The sequence below is a fragment of the Sabethes cyaneus genome, chromosome 1 (assembly GCF_943734655.1).
Source record: "Sabethes cyaneus chromosome 1, idSabCyanKW18_F2, whole genome shotgun sequence".
NCBI lineage: Eukaryota > Metazoa > Arthropoda > Insecta > Diptera > Culicidae > Sabethes > Sabethes cyaneus.
In genome coordinates, this window is record NC_071353.1 from 13,901,161 (window position 1) to 13,928,845 (window position 27,685).

Consider the following 27,685-nt stretch of genomic DNA (forward strand, 5'->3'; position numbering starts at 1 on the left):
TTCCATTTGCTTGATTAGTTCTCAAGTTATAAGGAAATTTGAATTTCATTTGTATGGGAGCTCCCCTCTTAAAAGGGGAAGGGGTCGTAATTCACATAGGAAAAATTTCTGCCATCTAAAACTCCCACATGTCAAATTTGGTTCCATTTGCTTGATTAGTTCTCGAGTTATGAGGAAATTTGTTTTTCATTTGTATAGGAGACCACCCCCACTCTTAAAGTGGGGAAATCCATAGAAAATATACCATAGAAAATATTCTTGCCTACAAAAACACCCACATGATAAATTTGGTTCCATTTGCTTGATTAGTTCTAGAGTTATGAGGAAATTTGTATTTCGTTTGTATGAGAGCCCCCCCTATTAAAAAGGTAAGGGGTCCTAATTCATCATAGAAAAAATGGTTGCCTCCAAAAACACCCACATGCCAAATATGGTTCCATTTGCTTGATTAGTTCTCGAATTATGAGGAAATTTGTATTTCATTTGTGTAGAAGCACCCCCTCTTAAAGCTGGGAGGGGTCCTAATTCACAATAGAAAATATTTTTGCCTCCAGAAACCTCCACATGCCAAATTTGGTTCTATTTGCTTGATTAGTTCTCGAGTTATGAGGAAATTTGAATCTCATTTGTGTAGGAGCCCCCCCTCCTAAAGTGGGTAGGGGTCCCAATTCATCATAGAAAAAATTTTTGTCTCCAAAAACACCCACGTGCCAAATTTGGTTCCATTTGCTTGATTAGTTCTCGAGTTATGAGGAAATTTGTATTTCGTTTGTATGGGAGCCCCCCCTCTTAAAGTTGGGAGGGATCCTAATTCACCATAGAAAATATTCTTGCCCTTGAAAACTTTCACATGCCAAATTTGGTTTCATTTGCTTGATTAGCTCTCGAGTTATGAGGAAATTTGTATTTCATTTGTATAAGAGCCCCCCCTCCTAAAGTAAGGAAGGGTCCCAGTTCATCATAGAAAAAAAATTTGTCTCCAAAAACACCCACGTGCCAAATTTTGTTCCATTTGCTTGATTAGCTCTTGAGTTATGAGGAAATTTGTATTTCGTTTGTATAGGAGCCCCCCCTCTTAAAGTGGGGCGGGGTCCTTATTTACCATAGAAAATATTCTTGCCCTCGAAAACTTTCACATGCCAAATTTTGTTCCATTTGCTTGATTAGTTCATCAGTTATGCGGAAATTTGTATTTCATGTGTATAGGATCCCCCCCTCCTAAAACGGGGAGGGGTCCCAATACATCATAGAAAAAATTTTTGTCTCCAAAAACACCCACGTCCCAAATTTGGTTCCATTTGCTTAATTACTTCTCGAGTTATGAGGAAAATTGTGTTTCTTTGGTACAGGAGCCCCCCTCTTAAAGTGGGGAGGGGTCCTAATTTACTATAGAAAATATTCTTGCCCTCGAAAACCTTCACATGCCAAATTTGGTTCCATTTGCTTGATTAGTTCTCGAGTTATGAGGAAATTTGTATGGAAGCCCCCCCTTTTAAAGATGAGAGGAGTTATAATTCCCCTTATAAAGAGGGGAGGGGTCTCAATTTACCATAGAATAAATTCTTGTCACCGAAAACACCCACATGCCAAATTTTGTTCTATTTGCTTGATTAGTTGTCGAGTTATGCAGAAATTTGTGTTTCATTTGTATGGGAGCCCCCCTCTTAGTGAGGGGAGGGGTTTCTAACCATCACTAAAACCTTTCCTGGCCCCAAAAAACCTCTACATGCATATTTTCATGCCGATTGGTTCAGTAGTTTTCGATTCTATAAGGAACATACGGACAGACAGACAGACAGACAGAAATCCTTCTTTATAGGTATAGATTGGATACATGTAGAAAGGATGTAGCTGAACTGTTCGAAACATGCAATTTTCTGACTATTGGCATGTTATGATTATCATTGGGATCAATGGTGGCTCCGACCATAATACCATAACCACTCCTGCCAAAAGAAAGTTGAAAACTTTTAAAGATTGGCTCGGTTTGAACTAAAATTTATATACTGTACAAAATTTTCGTAGTAAATTTTTATTATTATGGAAAAATAAACACTGTTTTCTTCGTTTCTGTTTAGTTATTGTAGGTTTGACGTTCGAAACTTACATTCCTCAGTGGAACAATTTTTCATGCTCCAGCGGAAATTCGTCATAGGAAAATTCACTTCGTCATAGGCAAGATTTCTTTCATTTATCATGGACAGACAGCAATTATTTACAAAAATCTATGCACGTATTCTTTGAGCCGTGTCCAAGAGCCACCCAACTACTATAAAAATCACGGTTTAAATCACGGCTCAAAATTTCAAGTAGTTACTTTTCGTCATACTTAAGCTTCTCTTCGTCATACAAAACTGGTTGGAAAGCCAACAGGATTTCTAGTTTTTGAACAAATATTGAAAAATAATAATTTTCTAGCATAATCTTTTGCTCGATAGCGAAGAGACAATCCATAAATATCAATACAAGGTGGGTTTGACAGTAATTCGCAACGAAATTGGTTATAATGTTGGTTTCTTGTCGATATGTCTGGAAAGCAGTCGAAGACCCGCCGTAGACGTACCCCTCCAGCACCCTACTAAAACGTTTTTTTGAATAGTTGACTATCGAAAAAAAAATCAAGTGTCGAAAATATTCGAGGAGTGTATCATCCTATAAATACGAAAGTGAAGCAGATGCTGAAGAAGAAGCCGAAAACTACGAAGCCACAAACTAGGACAGGGCATGCCATCTGGCTTCTTACTCTTCTTTTCTTTATGGCCGCCATCCCGATTGAAAATTCTTTGTACACTCTGCGCCATGGTTGCCTGCACATATTACTTTAAGAATCACTTCGTTTGGCGGACAACAGCTTCGGAATGCGCCGCAGTTTATGCGATTGAAATCATGTTTTGCATTTCATTTTGAAAATTAAAATTCGTTTTCAAACAAAACTAACATACAACTACAGAATACAAAAGCAATCAAAATTCGGAAATAATATTACTCATCTTTGTATTCCCACTAATGAGTTTTAGCAACACTGAAAGTGATACGGCGTTATATTTTCCAACCAAAACAGCTTCTAATTTTTGGGATTACGAGCTCGTTTTCGCCCATTGTGCAACGGTTGCATGTTACTTTCAGTTCAGCCAATCAGGAATTGGGTCAATTTTGGGTCAACACCGCGGTTGACACTTGGCTCGTCCTGTCCTAGGCCACAATCTATAAAACTTTTTATCCGTTTATGTTCCTCTTCAGCTGATCTGCGAAAACTAAATAATGTTTACATTTTCACACTTGAACAGTAAACAACCATGGATGTTCCCATAGCAACTCCTTCAGGGCGAACCTGCAATGAATGTCAGAAGATTGTGCCCAACAGTCACCATTATCGTTCGTGGAAAGCTGGATTTTCTTCTCTAACTGTGGCTCGACGAATATGAATGTCACAAGGATTTAATCAGAATTTAAGATATGTTCTGGATCGAAGTAATAGAAAAACCGCCAACTGAAGCATAGAAATTGTATCGCGATTAACTGACGAGATTTTCATGTGTCATTATAGATAATGAAGCTTACATCGTTGCAGATTTTAGACAACTTTCAGAATTGGCGTTCTACTCTGCAATGGCTAAAACTGCAACATCTGAATATTTCAGGGCAACAAAAACTGTCTAAATTTTCTACCTTGTATGTATGACAAGCAATTCGCACTAGTGAGAGAAAAACTCATAACTCAATCTATCATCAGAACAGAGACAATCAACGAGAAAAATTACTAGTAGGAATGCCTTCAAAAGCGGTTGCAGCCTTTAATCAGAAACCATCATGATGATTCTTTGATCGTGACAAATTGGTATGAAGCTAATAAAGTAATTATCGTGCCAAAACTAGCTAATTGTTCTGAATGGCGCCAATCGAAAAATGGGCTCTGATGAAGAGGGCTTTTTCCGGAAAGAAAGAGGAATGGTTAAAAATGCCAGCATTTTAAACAAATCTGGACCAGAGCTACCAATAAGATCACTGATTACTGATGATTTTACAGTTACGCCCTTTCGAAAAGTTAGTGCCAATATTTGTGAGGTATCCTAAAATTTTATTACAATTTTTGGTTAGTTTAGCTAGCTAGACCATAGCTAGATTTCATAGAAATGGAAAGGACAAAACATAACGAATTATTCTGAAATCATTCTTTTATAAATTTGATATTTTCATTTAACCAAATAACCTTTCAGTCAGATTTTATCGTACAGCCACGAACTCACTTGTTTCGATCTACGTCTAAATAGGCTCGACTCAGATTAATGCGGTCAGTAAAAGGTGACGTAGTTCCTAACTAACGGCTATAAAGTATGTATATAGCACTGAATTACGATCTACGATGGTAACCGAATCAAAGTTCGATCGCAACCGTAATCCTATCACTGGTAAAGTAAAGTTTTCTGCGATTCTCGAGTAGCCCCCCTATCTAATAATTTCCAAAGCATAAATCAAATTGTACTTACCTTCGATCAACGGTGGACAAACAAAGGTAGTACATCAATGGATTTTCCAGCTCCGGACAGGGAAATCCAATCCCGTGGAAATACTCCAGCATTGCTCTGGTTCCGCCCGAATAGACAGCTCCTCCCAGACAAAGGAACAGAGCCCTGCAGATAGCATCAAATAAGTTATCATTTATTTACATTAACCAACATCACATCGAACTTACCTATCCAGAAACGGAAACACATCCGAACGAGGTTTCTCCATTGAAAGCAGAATTCCACAACCCGTCTTCTTGGCCGAGTTAGAGAGAATGCTTATCAGCAGATAAGCACTCAGCGGATCCAGTCCCTGGGTCGGTTCGTCCAGCAGCAGCATAACTGGATCCCGAACCAGCTGAATTCCTATGGCCAACCGGCGTGTCTCACTGATATTCAAATTTTCCACCTTCTTGTGGGACACCTGCGACAGTGCCAGATCAGCCAACACCTGGCGTACCTTCGAGCTTTTCAGATAGCCGCCCAGAATGGTTGGCGTGTAGTTCAGTGTCTGCGAGACCGTCAGTCCGGGCACGAAGGTACAGGCATGTGTCACGTACCCGCAGCGTTGCTGAAACAGCGATTTCGTCAACGGAGACCCGTTCAGCAATACCTGCCCGCGTGAGGATCCTTCCGAACGGCGAGCGATAACGTCCAGCAGGGCCCGCTTGCCGCTACCTTTGGAGCCCAAAATGGCCATCACTTCTCCGCTTTTTACCGTTAGGTGGACCCCCTTCAGGACCAAGGCTGATTGTCCCCCACCATTGAAGCAACCTCCGGTGTCGACCTGGGGGGAATGAAAACATAGGGTAAGTATGTTGAAATTGGATGTTTTGTTAGGAACAACTATTCAATTATATCTTGGACAAATTTAGAGACATTAATATAGAATAAAGATTTTTGACCTAGAACTACGTCTTATCGCAGGGTGTCATTACCAAATGTGCATTTAGGCCTGTGCTGCGCCAGAAAAGTGGAACATTTTAAACGCTAATAGTTATTCCAATTCAGAACGGATTTTGATAGTTTGCATACCATTCGACTCATAAAAGATTCAGTATTTATCTGGTTTTTAATAAATGATTGATCTTTAATTGCTAGATAGTGTGAAAGTTAACCAAAGCTTTTGAGGTAAAATTTCCTCATACAATTATAGACTTGGAGCTATCGAATATTGAATGGAAGATTCACGAATTTTGTTTTGTGGGCAGGACAGTCAAGAGACAGGAAATACCATTCCTTCCTGTGCTGTATCCTCCCACAACACTGTACACTATCCGCCATGGCTTTACACAGTCTTGTTAGCTTCCCGTGAAAGCCGTTTTCGTCCATAATAATACACAGCTCTTCACGGTCGATAGTATCATAGGTTACCTTGAAATCTATGAATAGCTGGTGTGTTGGGACTCAGTATTCGTGACTTTTGGAGGTTCTGTCGCAACACAAAGGTTTGTTCCGTAGTCGTTTACCCGTCCATAAAACCGGCTCAAAAAATTCCCACGAATCTATTTGCTAGTGGCGATAGAAGGCGAAAATGATCGACGAAAACACATTATAGGTGGTGTAGAGAATGGTGGTCGCTCGATAGTTCTCACATTCCAACTTGTCGCCCTTCTTCTATATTGGACAAATTATTCCCTCCTTCCACTCCTCCTTCAGTAGCTGTTCTGTTTCCCAGATTCTGACTATCAGCCGGTACAGACAGGTGGCCAATCTATCTGGGGCCATCTTGCGATATTTACCAGCTGTCTTGTTGTTCTTGAGCTGCTTGATGGCTTCTATCACTTCATCTATTGTGAGGTTTGCACATTACCATCACCCACCGTACTGATGTAGTCATTCTCCCTGCTGTCTTGGCATTTCATATAAGCACCATTGCAGTGCTCCTTCCACTTTTCGATCACCTCATGTTCATCCGACCAGATCCCTCCGTCTTTATCCCGACATGTTTTGGCTCGCGGCACACAGCGTTTGCGGGATTCCTGTGAACGATACAGCTGTTCTATGTCCTCGCACTCCATTTCTTCCAGTCGGCGATTTTTATCCCGGAAAAACTGAGTTTGTACTTTGCTTCTGTCTACATCGTTCCACGTTTTGACGGGTCCCCTGCTGCAGCATCGACGCCTGCGCTGCATTCTTCTCGTCTAACATTATACGCCGACTCCTTTCAGCAAACCCAATGGCATACTACACTCTTGATGGCTATCCTAGCAGTTCTCGAGAGGGACTTCATTTAGCTCACCCTTACCCGGCAGCGCAGCCTCAAGGCATTACGCTTACTCACCCAACAAACACCGAAACGGAATTAAAATGCTACTGATTTAGTTACAGCTGATTTAATTCTGAATGCAGGTGGTGAACGCTGAATAAATTTAAGCAAAGGCCTCTGTATTCTATAAGTGTTTAAGTAGCCAACGAATGCGCTGTAAATCAGCTGCTTCACATAATAGTGTCACAAGCTGATTGGGTGCATCTTCAACCTTTCCACAAATCGTCAATATTCTCATTAATTGTGCTACACTAGCTGAATAAGCGATTTGTCATCTTAATAAAAAAGCCCTCCTAAGAAACATTTATGCGCTGAATAAACATTTTAGCAGCCATTATTATTCAGCCGTAGCTGAATATGCGTCGAATTAAATTTATGTAAACAATTCTACAATACTTATTCAGCCGAAATTGGAGAGCTTATTCAACCTATTTTGTTTGAGGCAGAAAAAAACACTTTTTAAGCAATTATATCGCCCTTTACACAACCTATGTGCCCCTTGTTTCCAGCTTTGCGCAAGTTGGTTATTTAAAAACGCGCAAAAGCCTCTATTAGGCTCCATTGCAGCTTCGACAGCAGCTATTAGCAAGCCCGAAGCATGATAAAATCACCAAATTTAGATGTTTAAGAGCTGAAAAAACATTTTTATTTCTAAAACTAAACCATGGTTCAGCCACAGCTTGAATAAATTCAGCAATAAAAGCGTTTGATCGGCCTAAAATTGTTACTTGGGCCACTGCTTTCAAGGCTGCAATGGAGCTTAATAGAGGCTTTTGCGCGTTTTTAAATAACCAATTTGCGCAGTGCTGTCAATTCTATTTTTAGAACGAGAAATAGTTTTGCAATGCTTTTTCAGTCGCTTAATCAACGTCTCATCAACCTTTATGCAGCCAAAAAAATTATTTTTTTTTAAATTCATATAAACGCATATTGTACATTTCTGTAACAGCTGAATTTTGCGCGATAATAAATTTACTGAACACAACAACCTTACTCTCTCATGCATCTCAGTTTCTATTGTGTTTATCGCTAATCGCAATATAACGTTTGACACCTGAACCAATAAATAGTTGGTAAACATGGTTTTTATTTATTGCGTTCATGTTGCGAAATTTTTTTTTTCGAATTGAAATGTCGCAAATATATCAGCTCCTGGCTCTCGGCCAGGCTTTTCATAAAGCCCTATAAATCAGCCACGTAGCCAGAAAGGGGGACCCGGAGACCCAATTTTGATTTTAACTGTTTTATATGCATATTTTTGCGTTTAGAACTACACTACATTAAATGTATTATATTTATAAGCAGTAAGGTATGCATATAATGTACTAGGAGCCAAGATAGGGCTCCTGGCCCCCACCTCTGGCTACGTGGCTGCTATAAATGTATCTTTATAGGGCTTTAGCTTTTCAGGGCTCTCGGATGACTGGTAGTAAGATGCTATGGAGAGGTATAGGAAATGTTTTTTTTATCAAAATTAGGCAGAAGTCATAAAAATTAAGTAGAACAGAGTAACTGTACCACAAATAAATATGATTAGTGATTGTTTTCCAGATAGGTAAACATAAATAAGTGAGAAATTTTGATTTTACTACCACTAGAAACGCGCCATCTCTTGAAAAGCAACGGTTCCTATTGGGATTTGCAGACCAGACTTCGAAAGGCTCCATTGTTCCTTTACCGAACATTTTTATTCTGCAAAGAGTTAGTGCACTGCACTGGCAGAGCAGATATTCTGCGGTTTCGCCATCGAATTCGCAGAGTTGGCAAGTATCATTGTCCAGACTACCAATCGTTTTGAGATGGCGTTTGCTCGGACAGTGACCGGTAAATAGTCCTATTATTATACTTAGTTCGGTTTTCTTCAAATTAAGCAATGATAGGTTTTTTACGGTATGGCTGTATAAAGCGCTTTGACTGTTTTAGGGTACCGCCAGAGTGCAAGTGACGCGACGCGACATTTCTTGCTATAGTTATACGCGCAGCCCTTTTTCGCCCGAAGCAGGACTGTGCATTTAGCGACATAAGAGCAAAGTCGTGTCGCGTTTACTCTGGACGGGGCCTTAGTCTTGTAGAGGATTTCCAATTTTCCTCTATTGTTTTGTGTTACCATGCACGAAGTTCGGATTTAAGTGCGCTTGGTGACACACTACAGAACGGTTCTGGGACGATAAAGTCCCTAGATGAACCCTGCCTCGCTAAATATCGGCTTTTTCGTTTCCTTCCACTCCGCAATGGCCAGGAACCCAGTAAAGGTTTTTTTTTGTGTGTGGATATTATCACTACGACCAGCATTTTGATCTATTGTGATCTTATCCAGGTGTTGTTCCAGGTGTGTTTTCACTCCTTTTGTCCCTCTACTTTTCAACCAATCTAGCTCTAGAGCCAGATAGTGCGGAGACTAGTTATAATTTGTCCTTGGACAAGAGGCTTCATTCGCACCCCGAGCAAGTATCATTCTTATAACCAGCCCCGGCTAAAGGCTTCATGGTCGGTAAAGCAGAGTTCAGCACAGAGTGAAGGTGTGTATGTGTGTATGTATGTGTTCCTTAGTACTTATGCATTACCAATCTCGTTCCTAGAACCAGGAAGCGGAACAAGCTATAATTTGCCCTTGAACAAGAGGCTTCATTCGCACTTCAACACTTACAACTTGCCCTGGCAAGAGGCTTTCATTGTTAGTAAATGCAGAATGCAGAAGGAAGGATGACGAGGGGCCTGGGAAAAAACCCATGCTAAAGTCACTTAACATCGAATGGCCTGATTCTACTAAGATGCGAACCCACGACCACTCGCTTGTCAAGGCAGATTCGGTAACCTTGCGGCTACAGGGCCCCCCAGTAAAGGTTTACTTGATTCTTTTTCGTTAGTTGCGTCAGTGAGAGCGTACACTCCCATACTAGCTTTGAGTTACAAGTACAAGTGTTGATTTTATAAGCAAGAGAAACGAGAGTATTTCCGATATTTTAATCACTATTTACTATAGTTGCACGATGCCGCAAGTGCACGATAAAACTAACCTACAAAGTTATAAATGTTTATTTAGGCATTTCATTGTATGACAATTTCAGTAAATGCTTACGTTTAATATTTCTCGTATCTGCTTAATTATGTTCAATTGATGTATGCACAAAGATATTAAAAACTATAAATGTTTAAAATTAAAAAAGAAGAAAACTTATACACTTTAATTCTACTATGTGTATTTTATTCACGACAGATACGTATTTCGCCTTCGACTTGCAGGCTTCCTCAGTGTCTGTTTTCGAACTCCTCGAACTATAAATATATTTTAATATATTAAGTAAAGAAAACTGGTATAAGGTTAAAGATTTTGTTTCTCACCACGGCATGAATGTAGGCTTTGCTACCGTAAATGTACGTTTTCGCTATCGTTTGTATATATAGAATCACTGCTAAATGTTTTAGATATAATATAATTTTAAGAATGAAATAATTATTATTTTAGAAAATTCACCTTAGATTCACTTTAAAACAATCACCTTAAATTTACTACTATCGTCTTCTAAAGTGTTAAGAAATATTTGTTCTAATCGCTAACGGAAGCAGAACTGTTTATCCCGCTTATCAAGCTATCTGTCTGCTAGAAATTTATCTGACATTTAACCATCGTGACCAGGGTTCTGACTTTAAGGCCTATTGCTTGACGTGGCGCAAGTGACAACAAGCTTTAAGTGCTTTAAGCGCTGCTTGACTGTCAGACAAAAATACATATGTTAACATATCTATAATTTCTAACCAGGCAGACACGTGTACATTCGTAGATTGCATATATTTCACCTTGGAACACTGTGGGCCAGTGTCCCATTGGTGTTGAAATATTTATTCCTGGGCTTGTGATGCCAGCTCCAGTAGATATTTATTTTTGACCCTTCTGCACAGAAAACGACAGAGCCCTGTCGGATACTCGGGTCTCCTTGTTCCCAAGTACCCCGTCCGGATTCTATTATTTTGAAAGGCTTTACGAAGTTTGTCTTTGTTTCCATCCAATCTTCGTTGTTGATTTTGATTTTGAAAAATTTTAAGGATTGACAGTTGGCTACTTATATCTCCATCACTAACTTGTTTGTGACGTGTTATTTTTAGTGCACGTTTCTCCGCCTCCAACTGTATTTCCTGATGGAGGGAGGGGTAAAAATGCAAGATTGCGTCTAAGGCTTTTGATGGTGATGGTGAGCTTCTGACTGCATCGGTAATTAAATTACACGCTAGCCTTAGTTTGCCTAACTTTAATTAGGTGGTCCTTTCTTTTACCTTTGGCCATCATACGAGTGAGGCATATGGTAGTCTTGGTCTGATAATGGCTAAGTATAACCGAACATCTTAGCGAATTGTTAACAAACAAGACTCACTGTGGCACAAAACTTTCAAGTTATGTTTGTTATGTTATGTCAAGTTTCTCACAAAAAAAACATGTTTAGCTCAAAGGTAATTCAAGAAATTGGCACAAGAGAGCTAGTTCTTGTTTTAAAACATATTTGAGAATCAAGAAAAGCATGTTAGCCGTGCTAAAATACTAAAAAACTCATTTGGATTACCATAATGGATGCTATTTACTATGTTCCGTACTTCTAAAATCGATTTCAGCATCCGAAAGAAACAATGTTGAAATTATGAATTATTAATTATTAAGCAACAAGCAAACTAATAATTAAAAATTCAAATACCTCAAAACTGATTTTCCAAGTCATATTTTTGTTGTATAATAGCTTATCACGCACTTGTTCCACAGGAATTAGCTGTACAATAGTTTAAAAAGCTATTACCCAACAAAAATGTTACTTGGGTTACATAATCAACAAATATTAGTCGTTTTATTGCAGAGATTGCATCTTTTTTTCTGGCAGTTAAAACACACCCACATGCAACGCCAATTCAACTTCTCATTGTTATTTCATTTTGTTGGAAGGAGAATCACGTGCAAATCCAGTACAGTAATGTTCCGATTTTGTCTACCCTCGATTGTGTCTACCCCAGATTTAATAGGTTTTTTATCCCGATTTTGTCAGCCTATAAATTTTGTTTAATTTTTGTGCTTTTAAACATGATTTATAAGACTTTTCAGCCTGCTTGAAACTATTCTGATTCTCTGGGGAGAGTTTTTGAATAAAATGATGCCTTCTTGCGAGTAATTCAGGGTCAAAACTAGGGCATTTTTATAGTAAAAGTTCTATAGTTCCTAAACAAGCTAAACAAGATAGAGGTATACAGTTGGATTTCGAATTTGGCAACAAATGCGTGTAGCCTATGTTGCCAAAATCGAAAGCGTGTTAAAATCGAGACCCTTTTTCGATATGAAAAAATTTAATGTAAATGCTTCAAAAATTGACTAAATATCATTAATCAACGATTGCAACCATTTTATATTTAAAATGCCCGCTAAGAGCTATTCGTCCGGTGCAAATAAGTTATTGACACCCTGCGGTAAGACGTAGTCCTACGGCAATAAAAATATTATTGTTTGAAACCACATAACTTTTTTTCACGAACATACTGAGGGCATCATTTCTTCGCCATTTAAAGCATGTATGCAGAAACTGATTGATATTTAAGCATATTTTTGGAAGTAAAATATCTTGTGTTTCCAAAAACGAATACTTTTGTTGCCAAAATCGAGGCATGCCAAAATCGAACCATGCCAAAATCGAAATCCAACTGTACTATATTCAGCAATGTTGTGTATTTTTACTATTTATACAACTTTGTAAAACAGGAAAAAGTCATACAACTACAAAACAACTAAAATAGAATAACTGATTTTAACGATTTTTCATTTATAAGGAATAGGATTTTTTATCTTTGCTGAAGAGATGGATGGTTACTGTCTTCAGCAAAATTTCTTGTAATAATATGCTGTAAAACTTTGCAGAACACATCAATGTGTTATATGGGGGGATTAATCCAGGGATGGTTCGATCACTTTGACTCAATTTTGATTCATTTGACAGTAGCGTCGTAACCAAGCAAAATTTGGCAAATTGATATATGGGACATTTGTAGATAATAACTAGATCTACAATTTTGCTTAATAAAGTGTTGCTGTATCTTTTGTAGTTACGGTGCTACAATGCTAGTACCGCATTAGTAACTAAATGAACGTTCATTTAGTTACTAAAGAGGTACTAGCATTGTAGCGCCGTAACTATAAAAGTTACAGCAACACTTTATTCTGCAAAATTATAAACAATAACGAGTTCTACAAATGTCTCATACTTAACTTTGTCAAATTTTGCTCGGCTGAGACGGTAGTGTCAAATGAATCAAAATTGAGTCAAAGTGATCGAACCATCCCTGGATTAATCAAAATTTGAAATCCACTGGACAATAGAACTTTTAATTTTATGAAACTCTTCCAAAGGTTCCATAAACCTAAAACCAAGATTTCCAGCTCAAAGCTAATGCGCACCAAAAAAGCTCAATGAGATTCATTGAGCTTTCGGTTGACCAATTGAGGGTTAAAATTTAATTTTTAGTAGAAGTTTATATATTGCAAGGTCTTAAGTCCTGAATTTTGAAAAAAATTTCCCGATTTTGTCAGCCCAAAATTGAACATGGGGCTGACAGAATCGGAACATTACTGTATAGTAAACAGAATTCCAATGGGAAAAAAGCTAGCTCGCAGTGATGCAGTCGTTTAGCACTTAGCATAGGCAATGTAGTATGTAAACATTCCTTAATACCACCGGATGAAACATGTTTTCAGTTTCCTTTGTTTTGCTTCATTTCACCGCAAAACAAAAGTGACTTGAATGCCTCCGTTAGTGCAAACCCACAGCCAGCGGATCACGTTCACAGATCCGCGTGATTAGAGCAAACGCATCCCAGGCACTTCCATGCATGCAGAGCCTGCAGAGCACGGAATCGAGTGCTGCCCGACATGTCAACCGAAAAAGGTCACGTCGTTGCGCATAGCCTCAAAGAACAAAACTTACCTCGGTGGTATGGTAAATATTATGTGCCTCCAGCACGTAGTCACTGCCGATCATGTTGTTGATTACTTGCTCGATCCACAAACCGCTAACTCTCTCTCCGCTGGAACACACGACTAAATAAAACAACACAAAGCGAATCCACACACACCGCACCAGCACCACCTTACGGAACCGCTATCTCCGGGTCGGGTCGGCGAGATGCTCGAAAGAGAGGTTTCAAGAGAAAAGCAAGAACCGCAACTTCGCAGAAACCACCCTGAAAACACAACTGGCACACTGCGCGGTCCGTTCGCGACTGATTTGTTGCTGTTTGCAACCGCCCCGGTCGGGTCGGGTCTCCCGTATCCGCGATCGACCGCGATGCGGCTCTCGCGTTTTCGAACCAATGTTCGAAAATCGTACACTACCGAAGCTACGGAAACAGAGTGTTGAATGCACTGTTAAAATTATTTTCCACCAATTTTGTTTAGTGTACTTTAGGAACATCAAATTGCTAAAATTTAAATTTCTGTTACTCAAAATTTGAGTAATTTAATTACGTTTATTTAAGGTATTCGGGAGTTCAAGTCTACTTCGAATGTGTTTCTTCCAGCTTAAGTACAACTCATCACAACAGTTTTTGGTTAACTTTTTCGAACTCTCTCCGTCCATTACACACGCCTACCAACAAACAAACGGACACAGCGTTGCTCCCGTCCCGATGGACAACGACTGCACGATCGCAAAAGCGTTTCCGCGCGAGAGACCTCCGCCGCTGTCAACATCGCTGTTCGGCGATCGTCCGCTCAGTTGAGGTTTCACTTCGGTGCCAGCTAGGCAAAATATCTTTTTCTTGCCGTCGTTTCCAGCTACAGCTAGTTTCCAAAAAAGTGTCTACCGCCCAGAGGGGGCTACCGTGTGGAACCAATCGGGGCCCACTTTTCCTGTACGAATCGGTGGTATCTGAGACGCGCTGATCGCGATAAGAAGTAACCCAAAAAAGTGGACCGAAATTTCTCCTGCTTGCGGATTTTGGCTGGTGCAGGTACGCAATTAAAGGTCACCGAAAGCAAAATAATAAACCAAGTGGAGTACGTTCTGTGGACGTTCTATCGAACAGTGCTGAAAGAATCGTATAGTAGATACGTGTGAGTTTGACGTTTTGAATTTCTATGGTGGATATATTTACCGCAGCAGTTGAATGAAGTTAAATTGAAGGTTAAGCCTATTGTTTCACGGCAACGTCAAACGAACGCGTGAATAATTTAAATGCAGTTTAGAGTGCTAATCGCCCCGTGTTCGTTCGGCAGTAAAATAGGTGACAAACAAAATAGTCGTCAAGCCTGAAGGCAGCACGAAATACGGTCATTTCTTTTGAAACTGGTTGTGTCGGCCCGAGTGATCGGTCGGTGGTGCTTGTGAAAGAAAAGAGTAGAAGAAAATTGATTTTGTGTTACCCCGAGGGACGACGCGGAGAAATTCCTCTTGGATTAAAACATCGTTATCTGGTTTTTTCTCTGTACATATGTGTATGTGATTGGCCGTCTGATTTCTGTGTTAGTGAACGAAAAAAATCGGGTTCGTCGTCGCCGCACACCGGGAAGACAAATTCTTCTCCTGCTGTTGCTGTTACTTGGATTGGAATGAAAAGTAGGCAATGATTTGTACGCTTTGAATGACTTGGCCGATCTGAATAAGAGGCAAAATATATTGACCTCATTTTCGACCCATGCTCTACTGAACCATCATTATCTAATATCGCGGCGATTGGTCTTTGTTTTCAATGTACTTAAGACCGAAGGTGATTCGAAACTAACTGTATGAAGTGTGATTCCGGCCACAGAGAGGTGATCTAATCGAAACCACCTCAAGAGGAACAACGACAGTAACTAAGCGAGAGATTAAAACTCGGAACAATAAAAAAAAAGAATCCGTGGGTGGTGGCGTTCTCATCGGAATCACAGACACACGAACCGACGAAGCACTTTGCTGGAACGGGCTTGATCTGATGAATTTTCTAGCTGGAAAATACATAAAGGATTAAAGTTGCCGAACGAACCAACGAAAACAACAACAACAAAATTAAGCTCGCCCGATTGTGAAGGCGTGAACTGGCAACCTGAAGGTGAGTGAACTGTTCTTTTTTAGGTGTTTTTAATGTTTAGTTTTTCGTCACGTTTCGCGTAAACGTGGATTTGTATTATTTTTTATGATCTTATATAAAAAAACCCGAAATCTTTGTTATGAATCAGGTAAAGCAATGACACACTATGACATAGAATGTCGAATTTTGAATAAAACAAAATTCAACCAGTACCTAACATCTGATATTACACTAAGCCTAAAGTTTTTAATACAACGGATCAATTTTGTTCAAAGCAAAACACTAAAGATTCATTAAAAATCCTAATAAATCTTTCGAAATAAAATTTCCCCCTACATTTTCCGCGCAATTACTTTGCTTTCCAAGCAAGGACGACCATCAGATATACCAACTGAGTAAGCTAGAAGTAAACCATGAAAATGTTTAGTAGCAAGGAAAAGACTAACGAATTACAAGTAAGCGCTGATTCACTGCCTATTTCGCAAAGGTCGATAAAGTTCCAAAGAACTGCACATGTAGCTTTCATCATCCACGTTAAGGGGGCATAAATGCACTAAAATGTTTGAATATATCACTTGGTTTTTATTTCAGATTCGGATTCTACAAACATTTCCGCTTGTTTTGATGCTAAATTTTGTAATGATCCGACCACGGCGGAAAGTGTACAAAAACTATCATAACTACACATAAGTATTCCAGTGCCACACGGAACAAACTTGTCGTAACAAAACTCCGCTCCTGTAAAAATACACTTTTCAAATTTTATGTACCTTTCTCTCTGAAATCAACTAACATTTTGTAACAAACGTTTTTTTTTTATTTTGTTGGTAAACGTTTGGAAAAGAGTTTTATTACTTTTGAGCTTTGTAAACAAAACACAGTTTCAGGAAAAAAGAAGAAAAATAGAATGCTGAAAAAATAAAATTTTGTTTTTTTTCCTCTTTTCTCTGGCAGTGTTTTGTATACAAAGCTTGAAAGTCATAAAAGTTTTCTACAAACTTCTACTGACAAAAACAAAACTAAAGTTTGTTCGAATACGTTGATTAGTTTCCGAGAAAAAGGTACATAAAGTTTGAAAATTGTGTATTTCCAAGAAAATAATACACTATTTTACTGGCCAATTGCACCCGGAAACTGAAATGTTAAATAGATTCTAAATCTGTTTAGCCCCGAGTTGGCTTGCCATGTTCATTATTCTACGCATCTGCAGCGAGACCTGGATAAGTCCCGCACTCTTACCCACGTTTGTAACCGAGGACGTAAGACAAAGAAGAAAAGAACAAGTGAAGTTAAATCTGAAAGTGATAGATCCTAGTGTGGGGCACGCGGGCTTCGTGAGCGGGTTGTGCAGAAAGACACTACGAGCAGCGATGGCCCGTTTTGCTGAATAAAAATCCATAGTTTTACCGTCTGTGTTTTTAAAACAAAGGGTTATAATTTTGTTTCAAACTATGAAACAGGCAAAATTTGATAAAATTTTAAATCAAATTATTGGTTCAAATAACAGTTTATCCGACATTTGTGGTGCGTGTGTGTCATTTGAAGGTTTATTAGTATAAAGTATTTGTTAGTTTCGCTGAAAAGTATAAATTACTGTTTAAAGGGCCGCTAATAAAAAAAAGTATAAATTATTTTCGATGTGCACTGTTTTCTGATAACCTAAACTTTCTTTTCACACGGACGAACTCCGCTTCATTTCGTCTAGATGGGTGATCATTTTTATCGCATGGGCATTGTTCTTTATTGTATTTGAAGAAAATTGATACCTTTTTGAATCAAATCAGTGCATGATGCATTGGAAATTTTCTCCAATTTATTCAAGAAGGCATACTTCCGACTTTTGTTGGTCGCCTTTTTCTTGACTTTTTTGTCTTTTTTGTTATATGTTTGCTGTCTCCATAAGAAGACGATAGTCTTCTTATCGTATTTTTTTTTTGATTTTATAAATTTGATTATAGTCACTTTAATAGCTTGGGTCATTCGTAACTTCTGCCATGTTGGGATTTGAGTCCAAGTCCTCGGCGTGAATACTTACTCACCGCGATTGACCTCTCGTTTTTTTTTTGTTTTTTTTTAACATTTGTTAATCTTTTTCGTTCGGTATCTGGCGTCCTGGTACCTTTACATCGCCTTTTTGTCTTCTTTCAGCGATTTGCTGCAATTTTTTATCGTCTTTTGTGATGTTTTTGGATTCTTGGCGGCGTCAATTGTACTATTTTTTCCAATCGCTGTTTTTGTTTTTTCTTCATTGCCTATTCTGCATTTATGTATAGTCTTTTCGTCAGTTTGTATTATTTTTTTTTTGTTTCATTTTTGCCTTTTTTCACCACATTTTCGTCGTATTTCATCCTTTCTTCATCGTCTTTCTCGTTCACTTATCTTCACTTCTTCGTCATATTACCTTCATCCATTCATTGTCGTTTCACTGCCTGTTCGTCGTCTTTTTGTCGTTTATTTGCTGCCTTTTCCTCGTTCTTTCGTCGCCTTTTCGTCGTCTTATCGTTGTTATCTGTTGTCTTTGTTTGTATTCATCATCCGTTTGCCGTTTTTTTGTTATCTTTTCATGGTCTTTTTGCCATGTTTCCATCACATTTTCGTTGTTTTTTGACGCCTTTTAGTCAACTTTTCATCGTATTTTCGCCATCTTTTTATCACTGTTCTGTCATCTTTCATCACTTTTTTACCATCTTTCCGCTGTCTTGTTGATGAGTCTTTATTGTGAGTTTCATTCAAATTATCCACCGCGCAACTCAAAAATGAAATGCTCTTTCATAGTTGCCGGGTCGATTTTGATATTATTGGAAGAAATTATCAGAAATCATAAAGTTTTAGTTACTTTTGACGACCCAGTTAGGTGAACAACAAGCCTGTTTACAGCATTCTGGCAAAAGTTCTAGCGCGGTGTTTGCTTCAAGCGCGGTGTTTCCTTTAGACCGCGTTTAACTGTGGGCAAAGCGCCCAATATTGTCTTTTCTAGGTATATTAAACATCATTTCATCACTTTCTGAAGGCTTAAATGTCCAATAGTTTTGTTTTACCGCGCAAAAAAGCAAGAACATTAACGGGAAATTAGCAGTCATTAACTTTTCGTCGGAGAGCCCAATTTCGGAAACAGTTTTTGGGTCCAAAAACTGGGTTCTCTTTATAAAAATGTTCACTGCATCCTTCTTGCCAATCTGAACACAGCGAATATATTTTTATGAACAGAATTTTTGTTTCAAACAAAAAATCTGCTTTTGAAATCAGCAGAATCAGTGACGACTAATTTCATCTTAATACATATGGAACAATGATTACAACTACTTGGTTAAAAAGAACAACCTTATTCACTTGATTTTATAGTTCTACCGCATTACAGAAATCATATTAGGAATATGATTTTGACATATGGGAAGAAATAAATACGAAAATATTTTACCTTTTCACTGTACTTCAACTAGGAAAATATCAGTATGTATTAGCATAAATGCGAATATACTAGGGTATAGATCCTGTTTAATATAATGAACGTAATTGTTTTATCCAAAATGCTACGGTGACGAAAATATGCATTAACAATGAATAGTAGCGTAACTATTGGTACTACCACAACTACCCTACGGCCGGAAAGCGAAAGCCTAAAAGTGAAGAACGTTCTATCGGCTATCAAAATGAAAATTATAAAATTTTAATTGGTACCATGGCAGCAGTAACGTAGAACTTTCATTTTATAATACACTTCTAATTAGAGTAAAGTTTTCTGTTCGTTTCTTTCTAACAGAGATAATGAAGTTACGCTTTTCAGGATATTATTTACTTGAAGTAAATTTTACTTTCTGTAGCATTCTCCTGATTTTTAGTAGCTAAACGAAACTATTAACCTTTTCCGTAAAGCTTACGAAAAACCATCGATATAAGCACTTGATCCGTAGGTCCCTAGATTATTCCTAAATCCGTGGAACTACGGATAAATCGGAAATCTGGCATCACTGGCTAGGATGTTGTGCGTTCACGAGTGTGCAGATAACAGAATGTGACTCCAGCCCCACATGTTCTTTTGGTACAATGGTAGGAAAACCACAAAAAACTGATTTTCTCGAAATATTTTCAACCGCAACTAAAAGGAGTTTGTGGAACCAGCCTTATTCCAGAATTTGAAAGAAGATGTAGAAATCCCCGAGGATTCAAAGCTGTCAAAAACTCATGAAAATTGATTCATGTCAAATAAAAGATACTAAGTATCTGCATCATATGGTTTGCGAGATATAATTGACTTTCTGTCGTTACTCCCCTAAAATCAGTTATTTTAACTTTTTGTACACAAAACCTCATCTAACAGGTTCGACATGTTCTACAAACTTTTTCCGTAAATAGGCACCTACTGGCAGCTAAAGTTAGCATCGCTTGAATCGCCATGGAATATAGTATAAGTGTGCCAAAAATCTCGGCCGGGTTTGGTCGGGCATTTTGGTTATTTCAATTATGAATTACATACATATATGCTGGTTTTAGCAAGTTATCAAGGTTTTATTATTCGTATATGTTCGTAATAATTTCACAGGACCTCGTCCACGTCTGTTTCGCTACCTGTTGCAGAATTATTTTCGTTCTGGTACTTTTGTAAAAGTTTTTTATGCTACTGGTAACAACCGCTTTGATTTTTTTTACTGTTGGTGTTCTTAAAGTTAAAATCAATGGTTCCGACGTCATTTACAATCTTCTGCCCGACCAGACCCGACCGATTTTTTTGGCACACTTATACTATATGCCATGGCGGTTCTAGCAATGCTAACTTTAGCTGCCAGTAGGTGCCTATTTACGTAAAAAATAAAAAGCGAGAAAAGACTTTTGACCGCCTTTTTCCAGAATGATCCCACTGTGCGATGTGTCCGGTCCATCGCAGCCTGCTAACTTTAGCTAGATGTACGATGGGAGTCTCCCCAAGCAGTGCGTGTAGTTCGTGATTCATACGTCTCCGTCACTTTCCGCTCGAACACGGCAAGGACGCGTATGTCCTCCGTGAGCAGCGTCACGGCTTCAAGTCCACAAAGAACTACCGGTCTAATAAGGGTTTTGTACATTGTTAGCTTCGTGCGGCGGCGTACGCTCCCTGATCGTAGCGTTTTACGAAGAGCAAAGTAGGCCCGATTTCCCGCTTGGATGCGCCGCTGGATCTCCTTACTAGTGTTGTTGTCCGCGGTCACCAGCGATCCAAAATACACGAACTGCCTCTGCTAGTTTGTCACCGTCAACGGTTACCGTCCGTGGCACTATGGTCGAAAAAGCCAAAATTCCAGACAAAAATCAATATCTCGAAAACCATTGGCTGTACATATTTCATGTATTCAGAAGATTTTGTTTAGAAAAAAAGACCTATCTTTTGGTATAATTAGTCATTAGGGTGGTCCACTTTTACTCGTTATAAAAATTTTAACTTTTTTGTCTTGCGATATAGAGCAATACTTTCTACTACAAAGTTGTAAATAATTTATTTTGCAGAAACTTTGCTGAAGAAACCAAATTTGTATCTCATCTTTGTATCTCTATACAACGAATTTTCTAGATTAAGTCAGGGTGGATCTTGAAAAAGCAGTTTTTTTGCTCTAACTTTTTTATTTGAAAACCAATTTGAAAACTTTGTTCGGATGATTTTTAGAACGTAAAATAATGCATTTTTTACAACTTCTAGACAGTTGCTATCTATTGTCTGAAGGAAGATATTGAAGTTTTCAATTCAAAATATTGTAGTTTTCCACGGCGTCTCACACTTCCGTTGGCACATATTTTCGAAAACGGAATGAATGGTCTAAAAGTACGTATCTGGATTTAAAAAATCCATGTAATGGCATTTTTCCAGACTTCTCCTATTCTGAGAAAAACGCATTTGAAAAGTTAGTATTTTTCCATATTCAGCCCCCTGTTGTCCAACGGTTCACCAATATCTACGATCCGCAGGGCCTGGGGAAAAGTTGGGTTCGAATTCTGTTATAATTGACTCCCATTATAGCTTGTTTTGTTCCATGTACCCGTAAGCGTTGCTTCAAAGGCCATCCCTTACCTGTTTTTTTCGCTCTGCAGACACTATAAGCACGTTTATTTCATGATTTTCTTCTACCGTCCCCTCCATCTATTGTAAAAAAACTACCATTATAAATACCGCAGGTAAGTTAGAAAACGACGCTTTAAAACCTTTTTATTAAAAAGTAATATTGGGGGTACTTTTAAAGAAATGGACAAACGCGAATTGTTTTCTTTGTGAAAAAATACGCAAGGAAACTCCGTCGAAAAAATCCGAAAAGTATGTGGTGAAGTGTGAGGAATATTTCAACGCACCATTACTAATTCCTGGATAAAGTTTTGAAAATATTGCAATAATATCGAATGATTATGATGTCCCGACTACTTCATCGATTGATACCGCATTCTCATTAAACAAGTCTCATCGAGATACAAAAATTAATTTTATTTTATGCTGTGGACAAAATGCAGCCCGATTTTTTTTTGTATTGATAGGTCATCCTAAAAACATTTGGCCGAGTTGAGTGCTGAGAGAATGCGTAAAATCGCTCGTTATCAAGCCGTAGAAGTAAGCAACTGTGAGCTTATTCTGCTAGAATCAGTCTGCAAGGCGGCAAGCAAAATGGAAATACTTGTCTATACAAAATATTAAAAAAAATTATAGCAAATTCCAAAAACCTTGAAAACATTTTAGAATACCTCGAATTTATGTTAGTTTTCTTTCTAAAAAGATCAGAAGGTTTTGCCTTTCTACTATATAAATATATAGTATAAAGGTATAGAAATCACTCGAAAAACCGGAAATGGAAAGAAGGTCCTGCGGGCCGAATGTCATATACCATTCGACTTCGTTTCGAAAACTGAGCATTTTCTGTGTGTGTGTATGTATGTGTGTGTGTATGTGTGTGTGTGTGTATGTGACGCTTTTCAATCTCACTCACTTTTCTCGGAGATGGCTGTACCGATTTTTATGATCTTAGTGTCAAATGAAAGGTCTAGGTGTCCCATAGGTCGCTATTGAATTTCATACTGATCGGACTTTTAGTTCAAAAGTTATGTATAAAAATACGAAAAATATGGGGCTTCATTATCTCATAAGTCCTTCAACTGATTTGAACCAAATTGATTGCATATGAAAGAGGAGCCTTGCAAACCCTTAACTTCAGAATTTCATGACGATTGGACTTGTAGTTTGCAAGTTACATAAAGAAATGTGAAAAAATTGTATTTAAAACATATTTTTGTAACATATAAGCATTAATTCAATGTAAAGCATCACCAGATTTATTATCATTTGAAAATTACTGTTGAGATCTATCAAACGAAACCGAGTTATTGAAAATCGGACGGTTCATTCAAAAGTTATTCAAACTTTAACACTTAAGCACCGTATATTAAACCGTTAAAACGTGTAAAACCAAAACATTTCAATCAAATGTTGATTGTATTCAATGTGTGTGATGTATGTGTGTATGTATGTATGTATGTATGTATGTATGTATGTATGTATGTGTGTGCGTATGTATGTATGTATGTGTGTGCGTATGTATGTATGTATGTGTGTGCGTATGTATGTATGTATGTATGTATGTATGTATGTATGTATGTATGTATGTATGTATGTATGTATGTGTGTATGTATGTGTGTATGTATGTATATGTGTGTTTGTGATGACGATTTGCAATTTTGAAATTTGCATTGAAATTCAAGGAGAGTGTGAAACATGTCAATTGTCTGAAGTTTTCGAAGCCTCTTAGTGGAATGTGGAATACGAACTCTGAAATTAAAGAAAAGAAAAAACTTTTTCCGACTGAATTCCAATATTTAAAATTTATTCGCGACAGATACGTATACACTTCGAAATAAGACACTGATGAAGCCTGCACGTTGTAGGCGAACTATGCATCTGTCGCAAATAAATATTAAATACAGTAGGATTTCGAATTTGGGAACAAATGCGTGTCTTTTTGATATGACAAAATTGAATGTAAATGCATTGGAAATTAACTAAATGTTATTAATCAACGATTGCAACCTTTTTCACAAAATCCGCCAAGACCTATCCATGCGGTGTAAGTAAGTTTTTGGTGACCTACGGTAAGACATAATCCTACGGCAATAAAAATATTATTGTTCGAAACATTCTATGATCGCAAACTTTTTTTCATGAACACACTTAGGGCAATATTTTTTCGTCATTTAAAGTAATGCGGAAACTGACTGATATTTAAGCATCAGCATTTTTGGCTCGAGCGGCACGTTTCGATATTTAAGCATACTTTTGGAAGTAAAATATTTTGTGTTGCCAAAAACGGATACTTTTGTTGCCAAAATCGAACATTGCCAAATTCGAAATCCCACTGTAGTGGGATTCAATCGGAAAAAGTTTTTTCTTTTCTTTAATTTAAGATTTCGATTGTCATTTTAATAAATAAATAATAATAAATAATAAATAAATAAATTTTCTTCACTTGCTGTAACTCGCAATTAGACAAGAAAAGCAAAAAGCGAAGAAAAGCATTAATTTAAGCATTTAGATATAGTGGTGTATAGGATTTAATATACTAATGGATTGATTTTTCCAGATAAACTTATATAAATTGCAAACAATTTTTGCGCATCAATAGATGCTGTTTCCAATCAATAAATACTAGAGCTTAGAAATTTTATATAAAAATAGGAGCAAAACATTGTACGGTAGTAATTTTGTACGATTTGTTTTCGTTAGTGACACTTTAAAAGACAGAAATCTTATGTCATGCATCATATTTCAATAAATAAATGGAATTGACAAGCACTGGAAATCACATCGATCATATTTCCCATTCTCAAGCATGTTTATGGCACAGCTTTTGCACTATTCGACCTCATCTTGTTTTCCTAACCCTCTAACGGGATACATTGTACAAACGATGCGATCAAGCTAATGACTATCTTTTCATGAAAGTACATTCAAAAGAAGCTTAAGTTTTGATTTTCATGCAAAAATAATTATCTGAAGGAGCGTCAGCTAAGAAATATTTCCATTTCTCTTTTTTTATATCTAATGCTCTATTCAGTTATTTTTTCTAATTCAGATATATTGCAAAATTGAAGCCAAGCAAACTAATAGTAAAATTTTGAGATCAACCATTTTGTTGTAGATATCCTTTTTCTTCAAAATCGAAATATAATAATAATTTTTCTGAACTCTTGTTTTCCAAAGATGCTAACTTTTGAACGCATGGTATTAATATCAAAATATCAAAAAATCTGCTATGAACACATATTTCATATTGTCAATTCAAAACAAGTTTCGTATGTGGCTCTAAGGCCTGAATGTTAAGGCTGTCTATATATATATTCATTCAAGTCTGCAAAAATTATCTTTTGTGTTTACATTATGTTTCTATAAATCACGTAAATGTTATAAAACTAAATAATATGTTCATCAAGTAACATAAATGACGCTTACAAGTATTTCTGCACCCAAGGAAAGAAAATATAATTATTGTACGCAATACGTTGTGAATTTGACTGGCAAATAAGAATTTTGAGGAATACAGAACGGATATTTCAAAATATAGTCAAGTTAATTAGAGATGTCCCTGAGAAATTAAATAGTGATTATTGTGGCAGTAGAAAGGCTAGGTCACGCCGCTAGGTGGATTAATTCGGGTTTTTAAATAAGAAAACATACGCGATAGATCTACACGCTTAACGGGAAACTAGCAGTCATTAACTTTTCGTCGGAAAGCCCAATTCCAGAAGCAGTTTTTGGGCCCAAAAGCGGGATTCTGTTTACAAAAATGTAAATCCTGCGTTCTTTTTGCCAATCTGCACACTGAATATATTGAACAGAACGGAACAAAACACATGAACAGATTTTTGTTTCAATCAAAAATACTGCTTTTGAAATTGGCAGAATCGATGACGACTAATTCCGCCTTAAACAAAACTACGCAAGCGCAACACTTCAGTCCAGAGATGTAGAAATACTCTTTTTTTATAACTACTGTTTTTCATAACGATAGTTTTTTTTACAATAGATGGAGGGGACGGTAGAAGAAAGTAATGAAACAAACGTGTTTATAGTGTCTCCAGAACGAAAAAACAGGTAAGGGATGGCCCTTGAAGCAACGTTTACGGGTCCATGGAACAAAACAAGCTATAATGGGAGTCAATTATAACAGAATTCGAACCCAACTTTTCCCCCAGGCCCTGCGGATCGTAGATATTGGTGAACCTTTGGACCACAGCGGGCTGAATATGGAAAAATACTAACTTTTCAAATGCGTTTTTCTCAGAATAGGAGAAGTCTGGAAAAATGCCATTACATGGATTTTGTAGATCCAGGTACGTACTTTTAGACCATTCATTCCGTTTTCGAAAATATGTGCCAACGGAAGTGTGAGACGCCGTGGAAAACTATTATATTTTGAATCGAAAACTTCTATATCTTCCTTCAGACAATAGATAGCAACTATCTAGAAGTTTTAAAAAATGCATCATTTTACGTTCTAAAAGTCATCCGAACAAAGTTTTCTAAATGGTTTTCAAATAAAAAAGTTAGAGCAAAAAAACTGCTTTTTCGAGATCCACCCTGACTTAATCTAGAAAATTCGTTGTATAGAGATACAAAGATGAGATACAAATTTGGTTTCTTCAGCAAAGTTTCTGCAAAATAAATTATTTACAACTTTGTAGTAGAAAGTATTGCTCTATATCGCAAGACAAAAAAGTTAAAATTTTTATAACGAGTAAAAGTGGACCACCCTAATGACTAATTATACCAAAAGATAGGTCTTTTTTTCTAAACAAAATCTTCTGAATACATGAAATATGTAGTGCCAATGGTTTTCGAGATATTGATTTTTGTCTGGAATTTTGGCTTTTTCGACCATAGTGCGTGGGAGGCGCGCGTTTGTTTCCTTTGAGCCTCTTCCTTTCATGTATGTGGTCTTCGACGCATTTATTTTTAGCCCAATTCTCCTAGACTCCGCTTTCAGTCTGGCGTAGATTGCCTCCGCCGTCGCAAAGTTCCTGGCAATGATATCGAAGTCATCTGCAAAGCCTAGAAGTTGGCTACTCTTGGTAAAAATCGTGCCTCTCGTTTCGATGCCCGCTCGTCGGATCACTCCCTCAAGAGCGATGTTAAACAGTATGCAGGATAAACCGTCACCTTGTCTCAACCTTCGCCGCGTCTCGAAGGGACTCGAGAGTGTCCCTGAGATGCGTACGAAACACATCACTCGATCCAATGTAGCTCTGATCAGTCGCGTCAGTTTGTCCGGAAAACCGTGTTCGTGCATTATCTGCCATAGCTTGTCTCGATCGACTGTATCGTATGCCGCTTTGAAATCAATAAAGATGTGATGTGTGGGCACGTTGTACTGCCGACATACCTGCAAGATCTGTCGGATAGTAAAAATTTGGTAATTCCCTACGAAACCTTGTGCTATCGGTGACAACCAGCGTAACAGAATCTGGGAGAGTACCTCGTAGGCGGCGTTTACCAGCGTAATACCACGATAGTTGCAGCAGTCTAGCCGATCACCCTTTTTGTAGATGGGACAAACCACTCCTTCCATCCATTCCTCCGGTAGGTTTTCCTCCTCCCAAATCCTCGAAATAACCCAGTGTATTGCTAGCGTTTCTCCGCCATGTTGATAAAGCTCTGCCGGTAGGCGGTCCTTCCCAGCGGCTTTTTTTGGTCTTCAGCAGCTCGATTTCTCGTTTGACTCCTTGGAGATCAGGTGCTAGGACAGCACTATCTTCCATGGGAGTATTTTCGTTCCGCCTCTTTCTGCGGCTTCGCCATTGAGGTGTTCATCGAAGAACGCTTCCATCTGTCGACCACCTCGCGCTCGTTTGTGATTATATTCCCTCCCTCGTCCCTAC

At 38.0% G+C, this 27,685-nt stretch overlaps 2 protein-coding genes across 3 annotated transcripts in view; one reads left to right on the forward strand and one right to left on the reverse strand.

The window, feature by feature from the left end:
* Positions 1–13,938, reverse strand: part of LOC128732583 (ATP-binding cassette sub-family G member 5) — a 35,356-nt gene extending 21,418 nt beyond the window's left edge. Inside the window, exons 1-3 of the mRNA XM_053825902.1 lie at positions 13,725–13,938; positions 4,694–5,292; positions 4,488–4,631 (exon numbers count right to left, since the gene is read on the reverse strand). Of these exons, the coding sequence (XP_053681877.1) occupies positions 4,488–4,631; positions 4,694–5,292; positions 13,725–13,778 (797 nt within the window). The 5' untranslated portion in view covers positions 13,779–13,938. The remainder of the gene's footprint in view (positions 1–4,487; positions 4,632–4,693; positions 5,293–13,724) is intronic.
* A 639-nt stretch (positions 13,939–14,577) lies between these two features.
* Positions 14,578–27,685, forward strand: part of LOC128736550 (ATP-binding cassette sub-family G member 8) — a 79,553-nt gene continuing 66,445 nt past the window's right edge. Inside the window, exons 1-2 of one of the 2 annotated variants that reach the window (XM_053831071.1) lie at positions 14,730–14,748; positions 15,498–15,828. The gene's annotated coding sequence lies outside the window, so the exon portion shown is untranslated. Of the gene's footprint in view, positions 15,829–27,685 lie in introns of both variants that reach the window. The other variant, XM_053831134.1, reaches the window with a different exon arrangement.